The sequence below is a fragment of the Melospiza georgiana genome, chromosome 2 (genome assembly GCF_028018845.1).
Source record: "Melospiza georgiana isolate bMelGeo1 chromosome 2, bMelGeo1.pri, whole genome shotgun sequence".
Taxonomy (NCBI): domain Eukaryota; kingdom Metazoa; phylum Chordata; class Aves; order Passeriformes; family Passerellidae; genus Melospiza; species Melospiza georgiana.
In genome coordinates this window covers 30814996-30835230 of record NC_080431.1, presented here as the reverse complement: position 1 = coordinate 30835230, position 20235 = coordinate 30814996, and the positions used below count along the sequence as shown (strand labels likewise).

General features: G+C 39.9%; 2 protein-coding genes across 3 annotated transcripts in view; both read right to left on the bottom strand.

Annotated features, from left to right (window-relative positions):
- GGACT (gamma-glutamylamine cyclotransferase) overlaps nucleotides 1–625 on the bottom strand; it is a 28380-nt gene extending 27755 nt beyond the window's left edge. Inside the window, exon 1 of the mRNA XM_058044921.1 lies at nucleotides 518–625. The gene's annotated coding sequence lies outside the window, so the exon portion shown is untranslated. The remainder of the gene's footprint in view (nucleotides 1–517) is intronic.
- A 4123-nt stretch (nucleotides 626–4748) lies between these two features.
- TMTC4 (transmembrane O-mannosyltransferase targeting cadherins 4) overlaps nucleotides 4749–20235 on the bottom strand; it is a 54190-nt gene continuing 38703 nt past the window's right edge. For both annotated transcript variants that reach the window (XM_058018417.1, XM_058018416.1), the window contains 7 exons: nucleotides 16981–17060; nucleotides 16701–16808; nucleotides 16436–16577; nucleotides 15646–15760; nucleotides 15051–15163; nucleotides 8521–8590; nucleotides 4749–8005 (listed from right to left, as the gene is read on the bottom strand). In XM_058018417.1, coding sequence (XP_057874400.1) covers nucleotides 7854–8005; nucleotides 8521–8590; nucleotides 15051–15163; nucleotides 15646–15760; nucleotides 16436–16577; nucleotides 16701–16808; nucleotides 16981–17060 — 780 coding nt within the window. In that variant the 3' untranslated portion in view covers nucleotides 4749–7853. The remainder of the gene's footprint in view (nucleotides 8006–8520; nucleotides 8591–15050; nucleotides 15164–15645; nucleotides 15761–16435; nucleotides 16578–16700; nucleotides 16809–16980; nucleotides 17061–20235) is intronic.

The following is a 20235-nucleotide window of genomic DNA, read 5'->3' as shown; positions in this document are numbered from 1 at the left end:
CACCGACGGGCCGCCCTCGCACACCGAGGCGCTGCTGCTGTGCCCTTGTCCGGCCGGGAGCCCCGAGCCGCCCGCCGCGCCGGGCCGGGCCGGCTCCCACGTGGCTTTCGGAGCGCGGCCCGGGCCGCAGGGCGCTCCCGGCAGGGCTGTCCCCGGCAGGGCTTTCCCCACGGGGCGCTCCCCGGCAGGGCTGTCCCCGGCAGGGCTTTCCCCACAGGGCGCTCCCCGGCAGGGCTGTCCCCGGCAGGGCTTTCCCCACAGGGCGCTCCCCGGCAGGGCTTTCCCCACAGGGCGCTCCCGGCAGGGCTGTCCCCGGCAGGGCTGTCCCCGGCAGGGCTGTCCCCACAGGGCGCTCCCCGCAGTGCCGCCCCGCCGGGAGAGCCCCTGCCCGCCGCCGGCCCTCCCGTAGCCCGTGCCGCCACCTCCGCTTCCCCGCGGCATCACGTGCGGCGAGGGCGGACCGGCCCCGGCCCAGCCGCCCCGCCCCGCTCTGCCCGCCGCTCCTCGGGACACTCACTCGCCAGCGCTGCCGCTGCTTCTACAGGTCCACTCCCGCCTGCGGCCTCCGCGTTCTGCCCGTCCCGGGGCGCCTCTCCGGGGAATAGGCGGCGGGGCGGAGCGGGGCGTGGGGCGGTGCCTGCTCACGCTCCCTCCCCTGCGGACGGGGCAGCGCGGAGAGCCCGGGCGCGGGGCCGGGGGTGAGCCGGGGTTGCTGGCCAGAGCCGCCGGCCGGAGCCGGCCCCGGCTGCCAGAGGCAGGGATCGTGCTTGGCGGGAGCGCGGCCAGGGCGGCCAGGCGGGCTCGGGGCCGCGAGAGCCGGACACCCCGCGGCCGCTGCCAAAGCGGGAGGAGCGCCCGGCACTCCGGGAAGGGCCGCTCCCGAGGCCGGGGCCTCGCCTGCTGGAGGCCGTAATAAACATGCCTGAAGCAGTGCAACGTTTGGCAGCCAAACTGGCCTTTGGAGAACCTTTAAAACTCCCCCTTTTTTTATAAACGTTGTTGACTACTCTGTAGAAAGGGATTTTGGCTGCAGGCACAGATTGGTCTTGAGCCTGCTGAGGCAGGAGTTTTAAACTTTGAGGCTGCTAAGTGCTTTTCTGCTGACCCCCTTTGCAGGCAGCTTCTAGTTCCCAGCCAGATTCCCTTAAGCTGGCTCGGTAGGGATCAGTTTGCTCTCTAGTAAAGCCTGTGCAGGTTCCACACAGTATATCACTTTAAAGTAAATGCATTGATAGGAGGAATAAGTGAGATACCCTTTCTACTGGTGCTGTAGAAAGGGCCCTGGGTCTCCTGGTTGACGGGAAGTTGAATGTGAGTCAGCAGTGCCCTGGCAGCCAGGAGGGCCAAGCGTGTCCTGGGGGGCACCAGGCACAGCAGCACCAGTGGGATTGTCCTGCTCTGCTCTGCACTGGGGTGGTCTCAACTTGAATATTCTGTGCAATTTTGGGTGCCACAAGATAAGGAAGATACTTAATTATTAGAGTGTCCAAAGGAAGATTTCGAAGATGGTGAGCAGTCTAGAGGAGAAGCCATATGGGGACCAGTCTGTTCAGCCTGAGGAGTCTGAGGGGAGACCTCATTGCAGTCTACAATTTCCTCATGAAGGGAAACAGAGGGGCAGACACTGATCCCTGGTGACCAGTGACAGAATTCAAGGGAATGGCCTGTGAAGTTGTGTCAGGGAAGGTTTAAATTTGGGATCAGAAAAAAGGTTTCTCCACCTAAGGATGGTTGAGCCCTAGAACAGGGTTCCCAGAGAAGTGGTCACAGAGAAGTGTCAGGCATCAGCCTGACAAAGTTCAAGAAGCGTTTTGGACAACACTCCTGGGCACACGGTGTGACTCTTGCCTGCAGGGCCTGTGCATGCAGGGCCAGGAGTTGGGCTTGGATGATCCCTATGGGTCCCTTCCAACACAGGATATGATTCTCTCTGGAGCATACAATACCATTCTGTAGCTTGGTTACTGGGACAGCAGGTGATATTTTGGTGTCAGTTCTTCCTCCTTGACCAGTTACTAAGTGGAAGCCAGGTTGTGTCTCTTATAACTATTCACTTTTTTTGCCCAATTACCAGTCAATAATTCTATTCCACCTATAACACTAGGTAGGATTGTTGCAAAACAACATATGTAAATATGTATGTGTAAATATATATAAACATTTTCTTAAGAAAGGATGTTCTTTGATGTTTGCTCTTTGTATGCTTTTAAGCCTAATCAACAAGCAGGGATATTCAATCTGTGAGCAAATAACAGGTAACAAGCAAGCTCTGGGTGATGTCTAGGTGTTAGAAAAACAAATTACTTGGTAGAATTGCCTTATTAGGATTTAAGGCTTGAAATGCTTCAATGATCTCAGACCTAGGGGAAGGTTAATAAAGCTTGGGAAGAAGGATATACCACTGATAGTGGACACAATGTGGAATTTACAGGCCACAAAGACATCTGGCAGAACTCCCAAGATAAAATAGGAACTAATAAACCCAACCCAGTGATTGTGCTGCAATCAGCTCTGACTGGGTAAATTATAATTCCATCAGGGGGAGATTGTGACCACCAGCTCACAGACCACAGACTCCAAAGAAGAGAAAGACTGACCATAGGACTAATTAGCATGAGAAGCAAGAGAATCATTAACCAATAAAAGAATACCAGTTAATAAGAAAACTATGTAACTTGTAGCCAACGAACACTAATTCATTTGTTTGCTACATTCTATAAATAGTAAAAAGTTCTGATAATTAGTGTGTGTAATTTGTGCAATACCACCAATTGTGCAACTCTGAAATAAATAATCAATGTCTCTCTTAAGTGTGTCATTATTGGCTAGTTGCACACTGGGTAAAAAATCCGATTTTGGCAGAGAAGGTTGCTCAGCATTTGAGGCAGTAGCTCCTGCTTTCTATATGTTATCATTTTAGAGACTGAATTAATTAGTTAGGTATTCCATTGCTTTCTTCAAGTGCTGCTTTTTGTTTGTTTAGGCACACACAGTGCAACATTCAACATCAATAGACTCATGCTGAATCAAGATTTTGAACTGTTACTCTAAGAGGAAGAACATCTTCCTGTATGTTCCAGTCCTAGTCTGCCAGGCCCATTAGGTTTTCTTCCTAGCTTGTAGCAGAACCCTGAATCAAAAACTTACTACAAAAATAAACACCATTGTCACAGTTAAAATCTATGCAAAAAAAAGATAGCAAAATGCAGATTTATTTCATGGCTTCATTACAAATGTATTTACTTCCTGCTCAGCTGAAAATAAATTGGAACATACCATTGGCAATCTAAATGATTAATACTACATAAAAAAAGTTCATCTCAGAAATCACAAGCTACCAGTTCCAGTACCTGTACGGATTTTTCCTAACAAAAATACTTATTTTAAAAAAGCCCTGACCCACTTGACATGTATCATCACTGACACACACTGAACACCCATGCCACAACACGGCAGTGCAACTTTCTAACACCAAGTAATCAGTCCTCCAATGCTCAGTATCCATGCAGCTGTGCACATCCTCTTCCTTGGAGAGATATATAGTCCTTTTCCTTTAAAGCACAGAGTTCAAGTTGCTGTGTTTATAACATTACACCCATGTACAACCACTTCACGTTATTGTGGAGCCCAGCACAGCCTGAATTGTCCTTTACCTGTGGCACCTGCTGCTTAAGGTGTTCCACGACACAAATTTGGCTCCCTCAGCTTTTATGTCACAGAAATCCAACCATGTGATTTTGCTGGGAGCCACTTTTGCTCCCAGCAAAATTTAATCTTTTTGAGTGAAACGTGCCCTCATTAACACACATTTGGTAGAGGCACCCCAAGAGCTGTGGAAAGGGAGCACTATTCAGTGAAAGGGCCAAGCTGAGAAGCACATGGGAATCTACATGTAATGACAGGTAGGTGAATGTACCAATACTCATGTGAAACATGGGACACAGGCAGGAACCAGCAAATAAATATCAAAAGATATCAAAACAAAAAACCTTACCATATTGAAACACACAATGCTATCACATTTAGCATTCTAACACCTACAGCTTGAAATAGCAACTGGAACTTAAGGGAAAAAATACAAATCTCACTGTTGCGAATTTAAGGAAAAAAATATAAATCTCACTGTTGCAAATGTACAGTTGCTTTAGAATGCTTTTTAAAATAGGAGTGAAGGACACCCAAACTGAATTCAATAAGAAGCTGTTACTGTTCATTACAGAAACATAAACAAGCTAGCAATGAATCAAACTTAACGTGAATGTTCTGTTTTCATACACAGGGATTTGTTGTTCAATGCTTTATCAGTCATTTATTTTAAATTCATCCAAGTTAATTTGTTTTCTCCCATTCCCTCATCCAGCTACCCTCTCAAGGCAAGTACCTGCCAGTTTGCTTCAATGCCAGTCTTTTAACATTCTTGGCCTCAATAATGTATAAAAATGCTAGAGGGACCAGATTACTTCATGTGTGTGGCCTCAATAATGTATAAAAATGCTAGAGGGACCAGATTACTTCAACTGAAAGCAGCAGTGAGATTTTTCTTCATGTATATGAACTGATCACCTTAGTTACCCTTTGAAGTTAGTGAGGACGGATATCTCCTTCAAGTATGACTTCTCCCATCCTAAAGATGTTTTTTTTCCCCCAGTGACTAAACAGAGAAACTAGATTGAATAGCTCAGATACAGGTATCTGAAATATGAAGGAAAAGGTTCCCAGTGAATAGGCCAAATATTTTTAACGAACCATTCAAAAGTATTATAGATTTTTATTTCTTAGTGCCCATAAACACACACACAACCCACATCTCTAAAGTTTAAATACTATGAAATTAAATAACAGGAAACTTCATGTACATGTCATTGGTCTAGACACAACAGAGACATACAATTAGGGAACTTCACTGAAATTTTTGGTGAAAAGACACTAATATCCATAGCAGTCATTGTGATTATTTTCCTGACTTCAGTCTGTGCATTAAATCATTCTGTTTCTCTTCTCAGAACTGTATTTGAACAAGTAATCATTCTCAAAAACAAAAAAAAAAAAGAAGAAGAAAAAAGGCTTTGTAATTTCCCTAGAGAATCAAACAGGCCAAATGATAAGGAAACTTTAATCTTCTGGAATTAGCAATGGGAAAAAAATCCAGCATGCTGGAAAGATAGGCAATATGTATAACTACAGTTATGTACAAGCCGACTTTTTCTTCACCTTTTTCTCTTTGTAGTTTAGTGTTCTTTATTGTTCCAGGAGTCAGTTATGAGGTATGAAAAACCAATAAAAAGGTTAACATTATAACCATTTTAATAAAAGCCACTGCACTGTTTGCACTTTCAAAATATTTCTGAAAATAAAGTAAAAAAATATTTAGTATTCTTAAAAGTCTTAAGGAAGATTTTATTACAAAAGCAGTCATCTTTGTGGCTTCTTTTGAACACAATTCTGCCTCAACATTAAACTCAGACATATGGGTATGCTTCATATTACCATCATACAAGTAATCACATTGAATTTCTATAGCAGTAAATATTATATAAAACAAAAAAATATATATACAGGTAGCCAGAAAGCTAATCAAGAAAAAATGATGTTATCTGTACTGAAAAGTAAAGACCATTTTCAAATACTAACAAAAAAATCCAATTTATTTGTTGGTCTTTTCTGTCTTAAGACTTTGTATAGAAGGACTTCCACAGAGGAATTTCTACAACTTTGGTTTATAATGACCTAGAAAAAATTCATCCCTCATACATAATATTGATCTAGTGGATGTCTTTAAAGCTGATATGGAAAGCAACAGGGAAAACTACACATATGGATTTTATGATGAGAATAATAATTTAAACTCAGGATGCCATATTCCAAATATACAGAAAAGACCTGATTATAGTAAACATATTTATCTTCTGCTATAAATTAGCTCATCCAGCCAGATGCCTACTCTTTAATTCCTCATGACTGAAGAAGCTATGTGTTCTGTCTATCTGATGAATAGTAGGCTATGTATGGAAAGCCTTAAGAACATGCTGCTTGTACTGAAGGGTGTATCTATTTCAGCACCTTTCAGATACAAAAGTTGGTTTAAGCTAGGCTGGTCCTTAGCCATACTGGTGCAGTGTTCTGCTTGCCAGATACTTATCAAAGAGCATGCTTGGATCATATTCAGAAACAAATTTCTGAAAACTTTGTCCAGAAACCAGAAGAAATGGAAATAATTGCCACAGCTTTATACCCTATGTTACCCACTGAGAAACAGGTTATATTTGTAGGAGAGGACCTCACATGCATGCCTGTGGCACCACAACTAAAACAAACCAGTATGTAGCCATGTTCATTCGTTCCAAGCCAAACTGGTGGACAGCACCACACTGCCACAGCCTTGCTGGCTAGATCTACAGTTAGTGTGGCAAAAATGGTACACTAAAGTACCTGCATGACTTGTAGTACCTGAGCTAGCTTTGATCATACTGTGCTGATCAATTTCTCCCAGGGGACATAGATGGCAAGAATAAAGGAATATGGAGAGACAGGTAAAGTTCCCCAGCTTTCATATCCAATAGCAAACTTTCAATCTTAAACAAACAAACAAAACTAAACATCTCAAAAAACCCAAAGAAACTGGAAAAACCAACCATCAGCAAATAAACAGACTTGCTACTACTTCCTGAAGCAGGAATGTAAATATATAATACATGACAAACAACTCTGGACAGCCAGAGTTCAAATGTGTATTAAAGCATAGCCCCTTTTGAGAGGTAACATGGTATCAACATAAATCACCTCTGAATCATCCCACTTTAATGTGCTCAGTTTATGCATTAACAGCTATGCTTATTTATCTGTCCCTTCAGCAAACACACGAGCCATGGGAGACAAAGGTGAAGCCAGGTTCTTTCAGGTAACAGATCAACAGCCAAGGTCAGGTCTTCTGCACAGTTACTGCTCCACAGAAATTCTCTCTTTATTCCCCAGCAATATAGGAGCTGAAAGGTGTAATGTCCTTAACCAGAAAGCACTGAATTGCCTGAGAACACAGCAATTAGGTCCTACAGACACTATACTGTATTTAAACCACTGACCTGGCACAGGAGCTAAAGCAATTCTGACTTGTTGTCCGTGTTGTCTGTGGTAGATGAGGCTGCCTGCGAGAACAGAAACCCTACCTGACTCCTCTGTTGTCTCACCTTCTTTTCATTAGCTGCTTGTTATAATCTTCATCTTACAGTATTTTCTACACTCAGGCATACTTGAGCAGTACACTGGCTGACAGACATTTATGGTCAAATCCTTGCCCTTATTTACTCCTGTACAAATCTGACACTTCACAGGCTGGAGAGAGAAATGAGCATAAGGGCTTAACTCAAATTATATGAGTAGACTGATGTGCTGGAGAGAATTCATTCTTCCACTGTCTCTGCAGGACTGGCACTGGAAGGCAGTAATAAAACTGAAGTGGACAGATATTTTTCATACTTGAAAAGATCAGGATTTAAACAGGAAATTGCACTTTTAAGTATCACTTTCAGAAATAAAACTGCCTCCTGCTATTCATCCTGCTACTAAAAAGTCAGATGAAGATATCAAATTACATGTGTATGCTGTGAAATTCCATCTCCATTGCTTTCATATACCTATAAAAATGTTCTAATGGACTTTAAAAGCAGTTCAAGTAAAAATAAAATGATCCCTCAAGCTGAAATGTTAGGATCTGTAGGAGGGCAAAACTGGACATTCAAGTGTGCGGTGCTGGTGGTGTTGTTTTTGAGAAATGATGACTGAAGCCTGTACATGGTCAGAAGTGCCCATGTAACAGCAGTTGTAAACAGCACGCACGGGCAACCTGAAAAGGAGCATCAGGCACCACCTTTCTTTTGCAACTGCTCCAGTTTTCTCCTTAGGAGGCTGTAGTTTTCCTTGGTTCCTGGTGCCATGGGATCAAGCTTCAGAGAGACTTCATAGTGCTTCTTGGCCAAGTCAAGGTTTCCCCAGCGGTGATAAAGCACAGCTGGAACATCAATGGGGAATTTCATTAGCAATATTGTTGAATAATGGACAATCTTGCCAATCCCTTGGAGAACAACATTGAGGTATTTGTTTCCAGTGAGGGTCTGTCACTGGCTGGTGGCACAGTAGCTGCTTGTTCTGTTGCCAAATGCAGGAGCAAAGCCTGGGAGCAGAACTGGCATGGGAATGATGAAGGAATGAATTACAATGGAGCCATAAATGGCAGCTCTTATCTGGTGAGCTCATTGTGGGTTACAAGCATAGCATAAATGAACCAATTTGCAGACACTAAAGTGCAGCTACCTCTGGGCTGGATTTTGCAGCCCTCTTGATCTGTCATATGTGACAGCTTTTCTGGCTTTAGTGCCCTGTTCTTCTGGCTGGCAGTTTTTCTAGAAAGTAAAATAGAAATTTGCCCACCAGGAAGAAGGTGCAAAAGATTGCTTTTTCTTTTTAAACAAAATGAATATGAAGCAAATAAACAATATAGCTGATAAGATTTAGAAAGGCTCTTACCCAAATTACCATGATAACTGGCAGCATTTGGATTGGCTTTAATTGCCTTGAGGAACAAAGCTTCAGATTCCTGAATAATTTAAAATAACAAGTCATCAGGAAAGTCCATTCTCATATATATAAAACAATGCCAAATTTACCCACCACTGTAATTACAAACCCTCCAAAACTATGTCCTATCTATATGATACCACCATATAAATATCCTGAGCCTGACTTATCCTGTAGCTCAGGAGGTTACAGCCCTCTGAAACCAGTAATAATGCTGCAAATAAGTGTCATGTTTTCACAGGCTGCTGTTAATTTAGCAGAAATTTATTAAGCACTTGTGAACTTTGCTTTTTACCTGAAGTACCTTTTTAAAAATAGTTATAGTATTTTCAAATATTACCTGCTGAAGTTTTCCCTGCTTATGCGATCAAATTAAGGAAATGTAATTTGGTATCTGAAGAAACTGCTTATAGACACTTTTCCTTTTACAATAGTTTTAGCATTAAAAATAGGAGTATTCCAGTAAATCCCTTTCAAACAGATGTGCGGTTCCCCATGAAGAGTAGCTGAATACCTTTTACTTAAAAAAGCAAAAAAATGCCAAATCATATCATGCCATGTAACATCCTTTTGTTACATCATGCCATGTAACATTCACATTTTCCTCACCAGTTATCTTCTCTGTATTACTGCTTGCAATGTGTTCTCTTAAGACTCTTGATATCTGAGTACCTCTTAGAAAACCTCAGGTCCCTCACCTAATATTCAGAAAATAATTTACCGCTATATTTATTCTCTAATTAAAACAATTCTATTTTTCCAAACTAGCAGCTAATATTGCTACTTTTTTTCCCCAGAGCATATTTCCTGCAGAACTTTAAAAACTCACATCCCCTCCCCAATCCAAATGGAGCATATTTACTCACTAACATGCAAGTTTAGATACTTGAGAGCAAATTTTACATAGATTTCTATGCTGCGCTGTGCTCTAGGGAAAGTTGCTCATTCAGTTTCAATGCAAATGACCTGAAGATAAAATTACCTCAATGTGGTAGGCTTTCATCTGAATGCACATACTTGCTGTCTGAGGTATGTGACAACAGTAACATGGAGAAAAGTCCTTTCCTTTGTGCTAAGCTTTCACTGCTTAAAATAAATCACAGGCTTTACTGAAAAAGAAAGCCTGTCAGCCAGATTTTTGGTTCCACCATCTTCTCATGTCAAGCATGAAATAACTCTCTGTAAGGGTCCCTTCAGGGGAAAAGAAATCTCTGATGTCAAGATTGAGTCACTCCGCTCTGAGTGACTTAAGAGCCTCCCCATATGTCCAAATTCAAACCCAAACTAAAAGCATTGCTGAGCACAGCTGAGGCTGCCATTCTCAAGCCAGGAGAGACTCATGCAGAAAGTGCCTTCATCTCCACAGGTCAAGGAAATTACAAACCCCAGGTTCTCTGAGCTATTCCAGTGGAGGGCTATGAAGATGATGAGGGGACTGGAACATCTTTTATGAGGAAAAGCAGAAGAAGCTGGGCCTGCTCAGCTTCAAGAAGAGATGACTGAGAGGAGACCTCATCAGTGTCTAAGTATCTGAGAGTGCCATAAGAATGGATCCAGGCTCTTCTCATTCATGCCATGAAACAGCACAAGAGGCAATGAGCAGCAATGATGCACAGAAAGTTCCATCTGAATGTGAGGAAGAACTTTTCTGTTCAGGTGACAGACCACTGGAACAGATTGACCAGAAGTTGTGCTGTGTCTTTCCCTGGAGATATTCAAAACTTGCTTGGATGCAATTCTGTGCAGCCTGCTCTAGGTGAACCTGCTCTAGCAGGGGTTTGGATGAGACAATCTCCAGACATCCCTTCCAACCCCAACTATTCTGTGATTCTGATTTTGTTTCAGAACAAGGAATATTTGGAGAGGAGATAACAAGGGGAACCAGATGTCTGCAAATTTACCTCCATAGTGCCAGTTTTAGCATTGCTCTCCTATGGCATGAGCAGTTGCTCCAGCATTCGCATATCCAGACTATTTTGAAACCTGTATTGTTTAGTGATTTCATTCATATTTTGGATGGTGGGACTGAATGCAGTTTCAAAACTTTACAGATAGCACCTAAGAGGAGGGAGTAATAAATACATTGGAAGGGAGAACAGCTATTTTGAGGGACCCAGGCAGGGCAGAGAAACAGACTAGCAGGAATCACAGAATGGTTGAGGCTGGAATGGACCTCTGGTGGCCATGTGACTTTGGTAAGTATTGCATTTGCGGGGTGCCCAGACAAAGGAGGGAATGATGAATCTGACTCCATGTTCTTAGAAGGCTAATGTATTACTTTATGATACTATATTATATTAAAGAATGCTATACTTAACTATACTAAAGAATACAAGCAGGATACTTACAGAAGGCTGAAAAGACAATAATGAAGTTCGTGACTCTCTCTCCAGAGTCTGACATAGTTTGACCCCGATTGGCCAATAAGTCAAAACAATTCACATGAAACCAATGGAACAACCACCTGTTGGTAAACAATCTCCAAACACATTCCACATGTGAGCACGACACAGGAGAAGCAAATGAGATAAGAATTTGTTTTCCTTTTTCTCTGAGGCTTCTCAGCTTCCCAGGAGAAAATCCTGGGCGAAGGGATTTTTCAGAAAATATGAATGCTACAGATAAGCACTTCTGAGATCACACCTGGAGTATGTGTTCAGGCTGGGGGTCTCCATTACAAGAAAGACACAGACATGCTCCAGTGAGTCTTGCAGAAAGCCACCAAAATGGTACAGAGCTGGAGCACAAGATGTGCCAAGACCAACTGAGAGGACTGGATCTTTTCAGCCTTCAGGAGAGAAGATGAAGGTGCTGCCTACAAGTACCTGATGAGATAATACAGAGAGGATGGAAACAGACTCTTCTCACATGTCTGTGAGATAGGGTGAGAGATAATGGATGCAAACTGGCATACAAGAAATTCCAATTAAAGGAAACATCTTTTTTTTTTTTAATTTATTATAAAGTTGGTCAAGCATTGAAAAATGCTGTCCAGAGAGGTTACAGAATCTCTATTGACAGAGATATTCAGGATTCAACTGGAACTGGCACTGGTTTGGATTAGGGGTTAAACTAGATGACCCTTAGATGTCATTTCCAAGCAGAATTATTCCATGATTTCTGTATTTCTCAGTCACCTGAGAAACATACTGAGACTCAAAAATTTGGCAAGTAGTGCAAGATAACCTCCTCTTTTCATACAACTCTCAAATCCTAAATATCAACAGTGGATTGGCACTTGGAAGCATGCAGTAATTTCAAGTCCCATAAAGCTGTGCTTTTTCCTACTCCAAATTTTGTGGTCTAGTAAATCTCCTTTTTTCTCACTGGGCAGGTTAACAACAATTAATGAAAGATCTACTGAACACTTAAATCAGCCTTATGCCTAAAAGTTGCCACTTGCACAGAGGAGGAGCACCTAATGTAGAGACTTGCATCTGTTCACTGCTGAAGGACAGTGGGACAGCACGTGCAATGTGCTTCCAGATAATTTAATGAGATAGATATTCAAGAGCTGGCTGCCATTACCATACATCTTCAACTCCATGCTGAGAATATTTTTATCACCACTGCTTTGCTCAGCAGCTAGTAGAAGCATAGTGGTTGTTTAAAGGCTATTTAAGGTGCATCATATTCATATTACTGTGGATATATGGAATAAATGTACATTCCAGTACATCAGTGGTATTTCAAATTGCTGCATCTTGCCAAATCTTCAAGTGTTGCCAAGAAACTTGCAGCTTGCATATAGCAAAGGCTTGGGGTAAGCACACCGCATTCCATCTGCTGCCAAGGCCACAAAAATGTAGTCTGGCTTTATTTCAAATACAAAAAATGCTGAATGGTTTCAATTTATTGCACTTTTTACAGAAAAAGCATAGATGTATATGTAACAAAAATACAGCACACATCTTTTTCAACTAAAGCTTGGTTCTTCATCAATTGAGATAAGAACAAGCACTCAAAGGAGAATCAAACTTGGTATAACAGATGTTAATTAAAAAACCCAAACAAAACCACAGAAACAGCTCATCCTTTATGTGCTTTTCTCTCTGGAACAATAAATCATTCATCATTAGATAAAAACACAAAATAAAGGGTTATTTTTTTATTTTTTGTGACATAGGAAACCAATCTTCTGCTGAAAATCGAAGTATATTTGAAACTGAAGGAGAATGTTGTGTGCTTATTGGAAGGAGGAGAATGTTGTGTGCTTATTGGAAGGAAATCTCTCACAACATAATAAAAACTTTTTTGACTCAATGTCTTTTAAAATAAGAGATAACAAAAAACCCCAGAACAAATCTTCCTGTGCGACAACAGAGCCAACACAGTAGCAACTTTTATACAGACACATAACGAGTAACCTAATAAATTAAATGCCTGAGGTCATACAACACATCAGACACAGCCAGGCAGCACTCTGAAAATTACCTCCATCACCCTGACAGTCTCCATCCCCTGTTCCTCCCCTCCAATTCTACTCAATAAAAATCCTTGAAGAGCCATCCACTTCTCTGTTTTTATGTGGTGAGGGGGTGGACAAGAAATCTGAATTTTTCATGCTTTTTTTCGGTCTGTAAGCATTCTCCCATTACAAACAAATCTCTATCTCTTCTTTCCAGGCAATGCCAATACAGCTGCTAAGATCATAACCTTTGTGAGTCCTCTTTCCAATTCCCTTAATTTGTTCTCCCTGTTATAACCCATCAGTTTTTAGTGACTACTTAAGCTCTGCACAAAACTACTACTCCATATTGAACTGTTAAAACACTCACTGGTGCCCTGCTTTTTTTCTGGGCTCCACTATTCCTTTTGCTTTTTTCAGAATGTGGACTTAAAAGCTGCACTTTCCCCTACTCTTACTTCTACATTGTCTCCAACAAGTTCTCCTGCAGCATAATAACATTTCATGGCTGGCAATCAAAACCACTATCTTCTTTTTTATTTTTTAAATCCAGTAAGACAGTCTTGTCTCTCCTACACCTGGAAAAAATTTCTAGCTTATTTTTTCAACTTATTTTTTCAACTTTATTTCATTATAAATGCTCTGTATTCTGCCATGCTACATATTCTCCCTGATGAATGACTATCAAATCCTCTATTCTTCCACAGGCCTGACTCACCAAAATAATTCTAGCAATTACCTCCTCCATAATCTCATACCTTATGTGTTCTGGATGTTAATTTGTATCCTTCTGGAACTTTGTTAAACCAACCTAAAATATGTATTTTATAACAGTCTCAGGTGGAGAGAGAAAAGATTTAGAGTGTCCAGGAAAATAACCTAGCCAGTCTAGAAGAACAGTAACTGGGTGTCTAACAGCATCACTAGCACAAACAAAAGCCAGTGCTGGTTGTCACAGGCGCTGGCCTCACACATGAACAGGTCAGGACTCCACAGCTGATCAATACTGTAGAAATATAAGTGGTCACAGTAACTACTGGGCAGATGTATCTATTTTGAGAATCATGGACTTATTAAAGTTGGAAAAGACCTTTTCATATTATAGAATCTTCTTACTTTGTATAAATGTGAGGATGTTCCTGCAGTGCTGTTAACATTATCACTATCAAAAAGACAGTAAACCCCTTAAAAGCCTAAAAAAAACTTAAAAAGGTTCAGTAAATGATGCTTTTCAAAGGTACAACAAGGACTTGATTATTAATTTTTCCCTATCACATACATAAATCACTGATTATAGAGTCAGTTTAAACAACTAACTATATTAAATGTGTATGATTTTTTCTCTGTCATATAAGCTTATCATCTCATACAATTCCCTTTGGGAAACAAGTCATCCTCATCAGTTTCATTACATTTACTACTTGCAAATAAAGGTAGCTAATGCTGAGGTACCGCTCCCAGGCTGGTCCAGTGCATCCAAGAGAAAGTTCAACACATTGAGCAATGCATGTACTTTGTCTCATAGCATTCTGAGATCACCCAGCTGTCCCATCCTCAGTCTGGGATTAATAAACTCATATTACTACATTTTAGATCGTGTCTGAGGCAAAAAGGCCTGAATTCTTATATCTCTCTCTCTCTCTCTCTCTCTATATATATATATATGTATTCACAGAATATATAGCAAAAGCAGAAGAACTAGCTTGTCCCATCTAATTTGAGTTCCTGAAATGAGGTCTCTAATTCAATGCAGGCTCTCTCCCTCTGAAGCAACACAAGACCCTAACTGCCCTCTAGTGTGCTGAAGAGCCTATTTCTCTCCACTGACCACTGACATAGTGTAGGGCAGCAACACTTGTAACCTAGGCATCTAAAATAAGGAGGAATAAGCTCAAGACAGAATCACACACCAATACTGTGGTAGAGAAGGGCACTGAAACGTTTTAAACAGATTCTCTAATCATGGTCCACAATGATCTCCTCAAAAAAAATGGAGGTGGAGTTTAATTAAGGAAAAAATCCCAGTGAATCCAACCCAAAGCCCTAGAGTCAAAAAGCTCTAGTTACCTACCTTATATTTTTGTGATTTCCCCAGTACATTGGCCAAGGAAAACATAAGGGAATGATCATTAGGTATTAATTCCAGGGCTTCTCTTCCAACTGCTTCTGCTTGAGCTAGATTGCCTGGGAGCCCAGGTAGCAGAAAAAGAGAAAGCATGTTTTTAACACAGCCTTATTAGTTCATGCTGCAAGCACACATCTTTTACAAATAGCTGACTGCATAATTTTTTAGAGAAAACCAGGTATCACACACATACAAATGTAAAATCCTGTAGACTAAGGCAAAAGAGTATCTTCATTTTGTTTTCAATAGATAACACCTTCAGAAGAACAAGAAAGCAGAGATTAAAAAGTTCCGGAATTTAATCTACAATACAAACATGCTTGCACAACAATGGCATTTTAAGTAAGTATCAGAAATTCAATTTATGGGCTGGATTTCAAGTGATGCTTTAAAATCACTGAGTCAGAAGGCATTCTTATATTATTAGAAGGGGTCTGGGTAGCCAAAGAAGAGGTAGAGATCCTTTTAGATAAAAACAGATAAAGGTTTCAGTTTTTCTAGACACTGAATTATTCATTAAAACATTCAAAAAGACCTTTACCTGTGTTATCAAGCAATATTATCATATTGTTCCAGGCCAAACTGTGCTCTGGTTTCAGGACTGTAGCATTCCTCCATGCATTCAATGCATCTATATGGCGATTCAAATCTGCATACTAAAACAAAAGAAAAATCCAGTAATTCTGCTTCTACTTGCTCTACTTTCCTATCATTCACTAAAGACACTAAAAAGTTGTTGATGTCTTGTCCTTTCTAGTAGGATTTCTTTTTATAGACAAAAATAAACATAAAAGGAATAATCTTTTAGTATGGAAGATAAGAATGCTATATACTAATTTTCCTTTTCTTGCCTCTGCAAGTGAGGCTTGTCTTCAAATATGCATGTACCAACAGAATAAGGAGAAGAAACAGCATATAATTTAGAAATCTACACAAGAGATTTAGTAAATATTTAATGTACATATTTTCAAAAATCTAATCTGAATTTTTCAGCACAGTTCTACTAGCTAACAATATACTAAGGAATGCAAAACATTGGGAAATTATTAATAATACCTTTTGGAAAAAAATAAATTAAATCTGTATTTTTGTTGGTACTTCTTTGTATGATAAAGTAGGATTACCAAATGTTGTATGGAAGGAAGTATTTTAGGAAAGCAATAGGAAAAGCTACTAAAAGTATGAAATCACCCTAAAATGCAACATAAGCAAACTGGGATAACTATCAGCTTTTAACAGTACAGCAGAATTATATAAATCTTTCTATATATACACACACAGAAAGACACACAGATTCCAGTCATAGCTATCATTTATTCAAAAGCACTTACCAATCGCCCTAGATTGTAGTAACAATCTGGATATTTTTTTCTGTGTTTAATTGCTGTCCAGTAGCTTTGCTCTGCCTCTTCAAACCTCCTTAAACTGTTCTGCACTATTCCTAGATTCATCCATGCAGCAGCAAAATCAGGTCTGGGCAAATTGGGAAAAAAATTACCGAGAGAGAGGACAATTAAGCATTTGAAACACAAGATCCTATTGTATCATTTTGGCTCAGTTGGTGCAAAACACTGCTTAGCATTGGTCTAAACATACTGTATTTGTACAGCTAAGGACAGCAACTCCTCTGCTTCATGGAGCTCATTTCTTTCTTTCAGAATATTTCCAAGGTTGTTCATGGCATGCACGTATTTTGGATTCAACCTAAAATGTAAAATTTAAGAGATTATTATTATGTATGGACATGTACTAATATATGCAAATTGCTAGCTCTGCAACGCTGCAGAACATGAAAATGAATACCTAAGCATTTTCTTCACGTTAAACATGAAAGCAATTTTAGGAAATATCTTTAAAGCAGTAAAATTTTTAATACCTTACAGCTTCTCTGTAGTATTTGATTGCAGCACTTTGATTTCCTTTGTCAGCCAGGTTTTTGCCAACATTGTAGTGCACCTGAAAACACAGGTGGATATTCCACCAGATGCCACACAGTCAGATATTTTGTGGAATCAAGTAGCTAAAAATTCTTTCTCTAAAAAGAAACAGTCAGCAGTTGTGTCATTCACTGCTGGCTTTTAGTGTAGGTTGATTCTTAGGATTGGATAAATCATACAACGAAGACAGTAAGACAAAATCTGAGGTACAGATCAGCTTACCTACTCCAGCTATTTAAGAAAAATTATGAATTTCCTAGTTTTATAAGTGAGGTCACCACACCTTTCACAAGGCACTTTGTATGGAGACCTCCTGCTCCTAATTTAATTTGTTTGCCAGGTAAGAGAACGTTTGACTCAAATCAAATCTATCATAGCAGAAGCAATGTGTCAACCTTTATTTTCATTATTGCATAAACTAGAAGAAACTCAACATTCACAAAAAAACCCAAACAAAAGGTAACAGACAGGCAAAATTACTGTCTAAAGATAAAAATGTATCAAAGAGTATTTCTGAAATAATACATATAGCGACACGTTGAAGACTTTGCCTGTTAAAAACTGAACTATGAAGGAAGGATCTAGAGCTTTCAGACTACAGGGAGAAGATGCATCATCCTAATTTATGGCAAGAGTAAATAGGAATAAATATATTTCAGAACAAATCTGAGTTAGAAGACATCTCAAATCCCACTTTAAGAGAAATCTCAGAAGATTATGTTACCTGGTTGAAAAGTACTGTGAGTGCTGACTCTTGAAAAGAGATTTCTCAGCACCCAGACCAGGACTTATTATTTAGATTACTTTACTATTTGAAATTGAATTTATATATTTCATCTAAAACAAACACATATGCAAATTTTTTTCAAACTTTGAAAATCAAATTTCAAAACAGTATACAGGAATAACTTCAGATTGAAGTCCAAAATGATAGGTTCATAACGCACTTATATAAGTCTAATTCACCTTCTACATTCAAAAAAGGATTTTATCTGACATGTCCATTAACTGAAAACCCCTAATTGCAGTTGACATAGTATCTGGGACCTATTGATCCAGCACACATGAGTGTTGGAGCCTAGTTGGTATGGCATTTAATTGTTGAATTTCATCTCTATGTAACTATTGTAATGTGCAGTAGCATACCACCAACAAATAGAGTTAAGGACATTTCCCATGCTGTCTCAAATGGGAGAAAAAGTATTTTCACTGGTTTTACAGAGAGCAGAGATGCTCTAAAGCTTACTAAGCACACACAGAGGCAGCTCCTCACATTGTAAGATATAAAATAGCACACAAATTCAGCACCCCATAAAAGCAGTTCTAGCACAGCTTCCACAAAGAAAAAAATCTTGGCACTGTACTGTACATTTGTAAAAATATGACAAGGTCCATGGCAAAGAAGCAAGAGAATGGTACATTTACATCAAGAAAAAACCAAACAAAGATCCATTGACAGTGTCAAAAAATACAAGAAGCTAGAGCAACATTTTCCCAGGAGCCATTTAAGTAAAATGAAATACCCTGAAAGGTGTTTCTCAGGACTGAATTCTATTTATATATCTCTTCCAGAAATTATTCAGAACACTAAGATTCTTAACAAATTGGATTGCTCTGATTATATATTGAAGTTCACATATTAAAATTTTACCCAGATAAAAGACAAATTGTGGCAACACAAAAGAAATACTTAAAGATTTCACTGAATACTGGATGTTAGCCCTTGAAGTAGATAACTTTACACTTCAGTATCAGCAAACAAAATTATATTTAACTTGACTGAATTTCATTCTTTAAGAAGCTTTACAAAATGAAATTTTACTAAAGACCGGGACAGAGCAGATGAGAAAAATCTTGGTGTACACCAACCACTCAGTCTTTCACATGTCAGCTGTCTTGTGTTATGAAACAGCACTTCACTTTCTATTTTTCACAGTTTTTTTTTTAAAAACATGTAGTATCTTCACATCCATTTTTTTCCCAAAAGTACCAGCAGCAAGAATATTTTTCTCATGTAAACAGAACTGTGCAGTCTGAAGAAAACTGAGATATCAATTCTCTCAAGTCAAAACATCAAATGAAGTATTAAGTGCACAGGTACATTTTGTGAGCTGAACTAAAAAGATGTACTATAGTCTATTAAAACTGATTGCACAACTATTTAAATAAACTATTAACATTTTCAATGGTGTATTTCTTTTGCCCTCAGCTACAGCTCCTGTGTGAAAGGAAATGATGTTTCTATGCAATACTCCCAAAAATGAAGGGCTCCTTGCTGTATGTAAGTTTTCTAATTTCCCTTCAAGTGAAATTGTAGCTTCAGTTCCTCTTAATATGGTGGTGGACAAAGAAAGGAAGAGGAAAGAAGCCCAAAACCAAACACATCAAAAGAAGTGCCCAGCCTACCAGAGACATCCAACGACAAAAGCAGCTCTGCAATGGGTTATAGGATGCAGTGACATCCTGCTCTTAAGAGCAGAAGCAGCAGAGGGTTTCCAGGCACATCCAGACATCTGAGAGGTACTTCTGCCATCCAGCTGCGTCTCTCACTTCCGTGGCCACGGCAGAGAGAAGCCAAGGTCAGCCTTTAGCTCACTGAAGGCAGGCCTGCAGTAAGCACTGCTGTCTGCTGAGCACAGGGCTGTGCCTCCTGCACAACACAGGTGCTTTCTATGGACCAGTGGGTGGGAAGAATCTGGTTTTAATGAGGGGCTGGTGAGTTATTTAAAATTTCATCTGCAGAGGTGTGGTTCTTCTGTTTCTGACAGATATTGTGCATGCCAGCCTGGGAGGGAAGATTTTCCTTTCCTGGTTAAACATTTAAGAGCCCTTCGTTATTAAATGATTAAATATTAACTGGAAATGACGTATTACATTATACTCAGATGATCCTTTATCAATCTTAAACAGGCAATTACTTTACAGTAATAGCTCTAAAAGGAGCATTTCTCAGGGATGCATAACAACACAGTATTCTCAGAAATCTAAGAGATCAGGTAAAAATACCCTAGGGTAGAACCTACTTTCAACAGGCAAGTGTTGTTTAAGTTAACATAGCCTAGCCAAGGGATAGGCTGTGTGTATTTGTCTGTCCAATACCTCAATCAACCTAAGAAGCCAGTATAGAAAAGAAAAAGCACTGCATATTATTCTGTGCCAGATATCCATAGTACTTGAACTCTTATTTAAGTGTT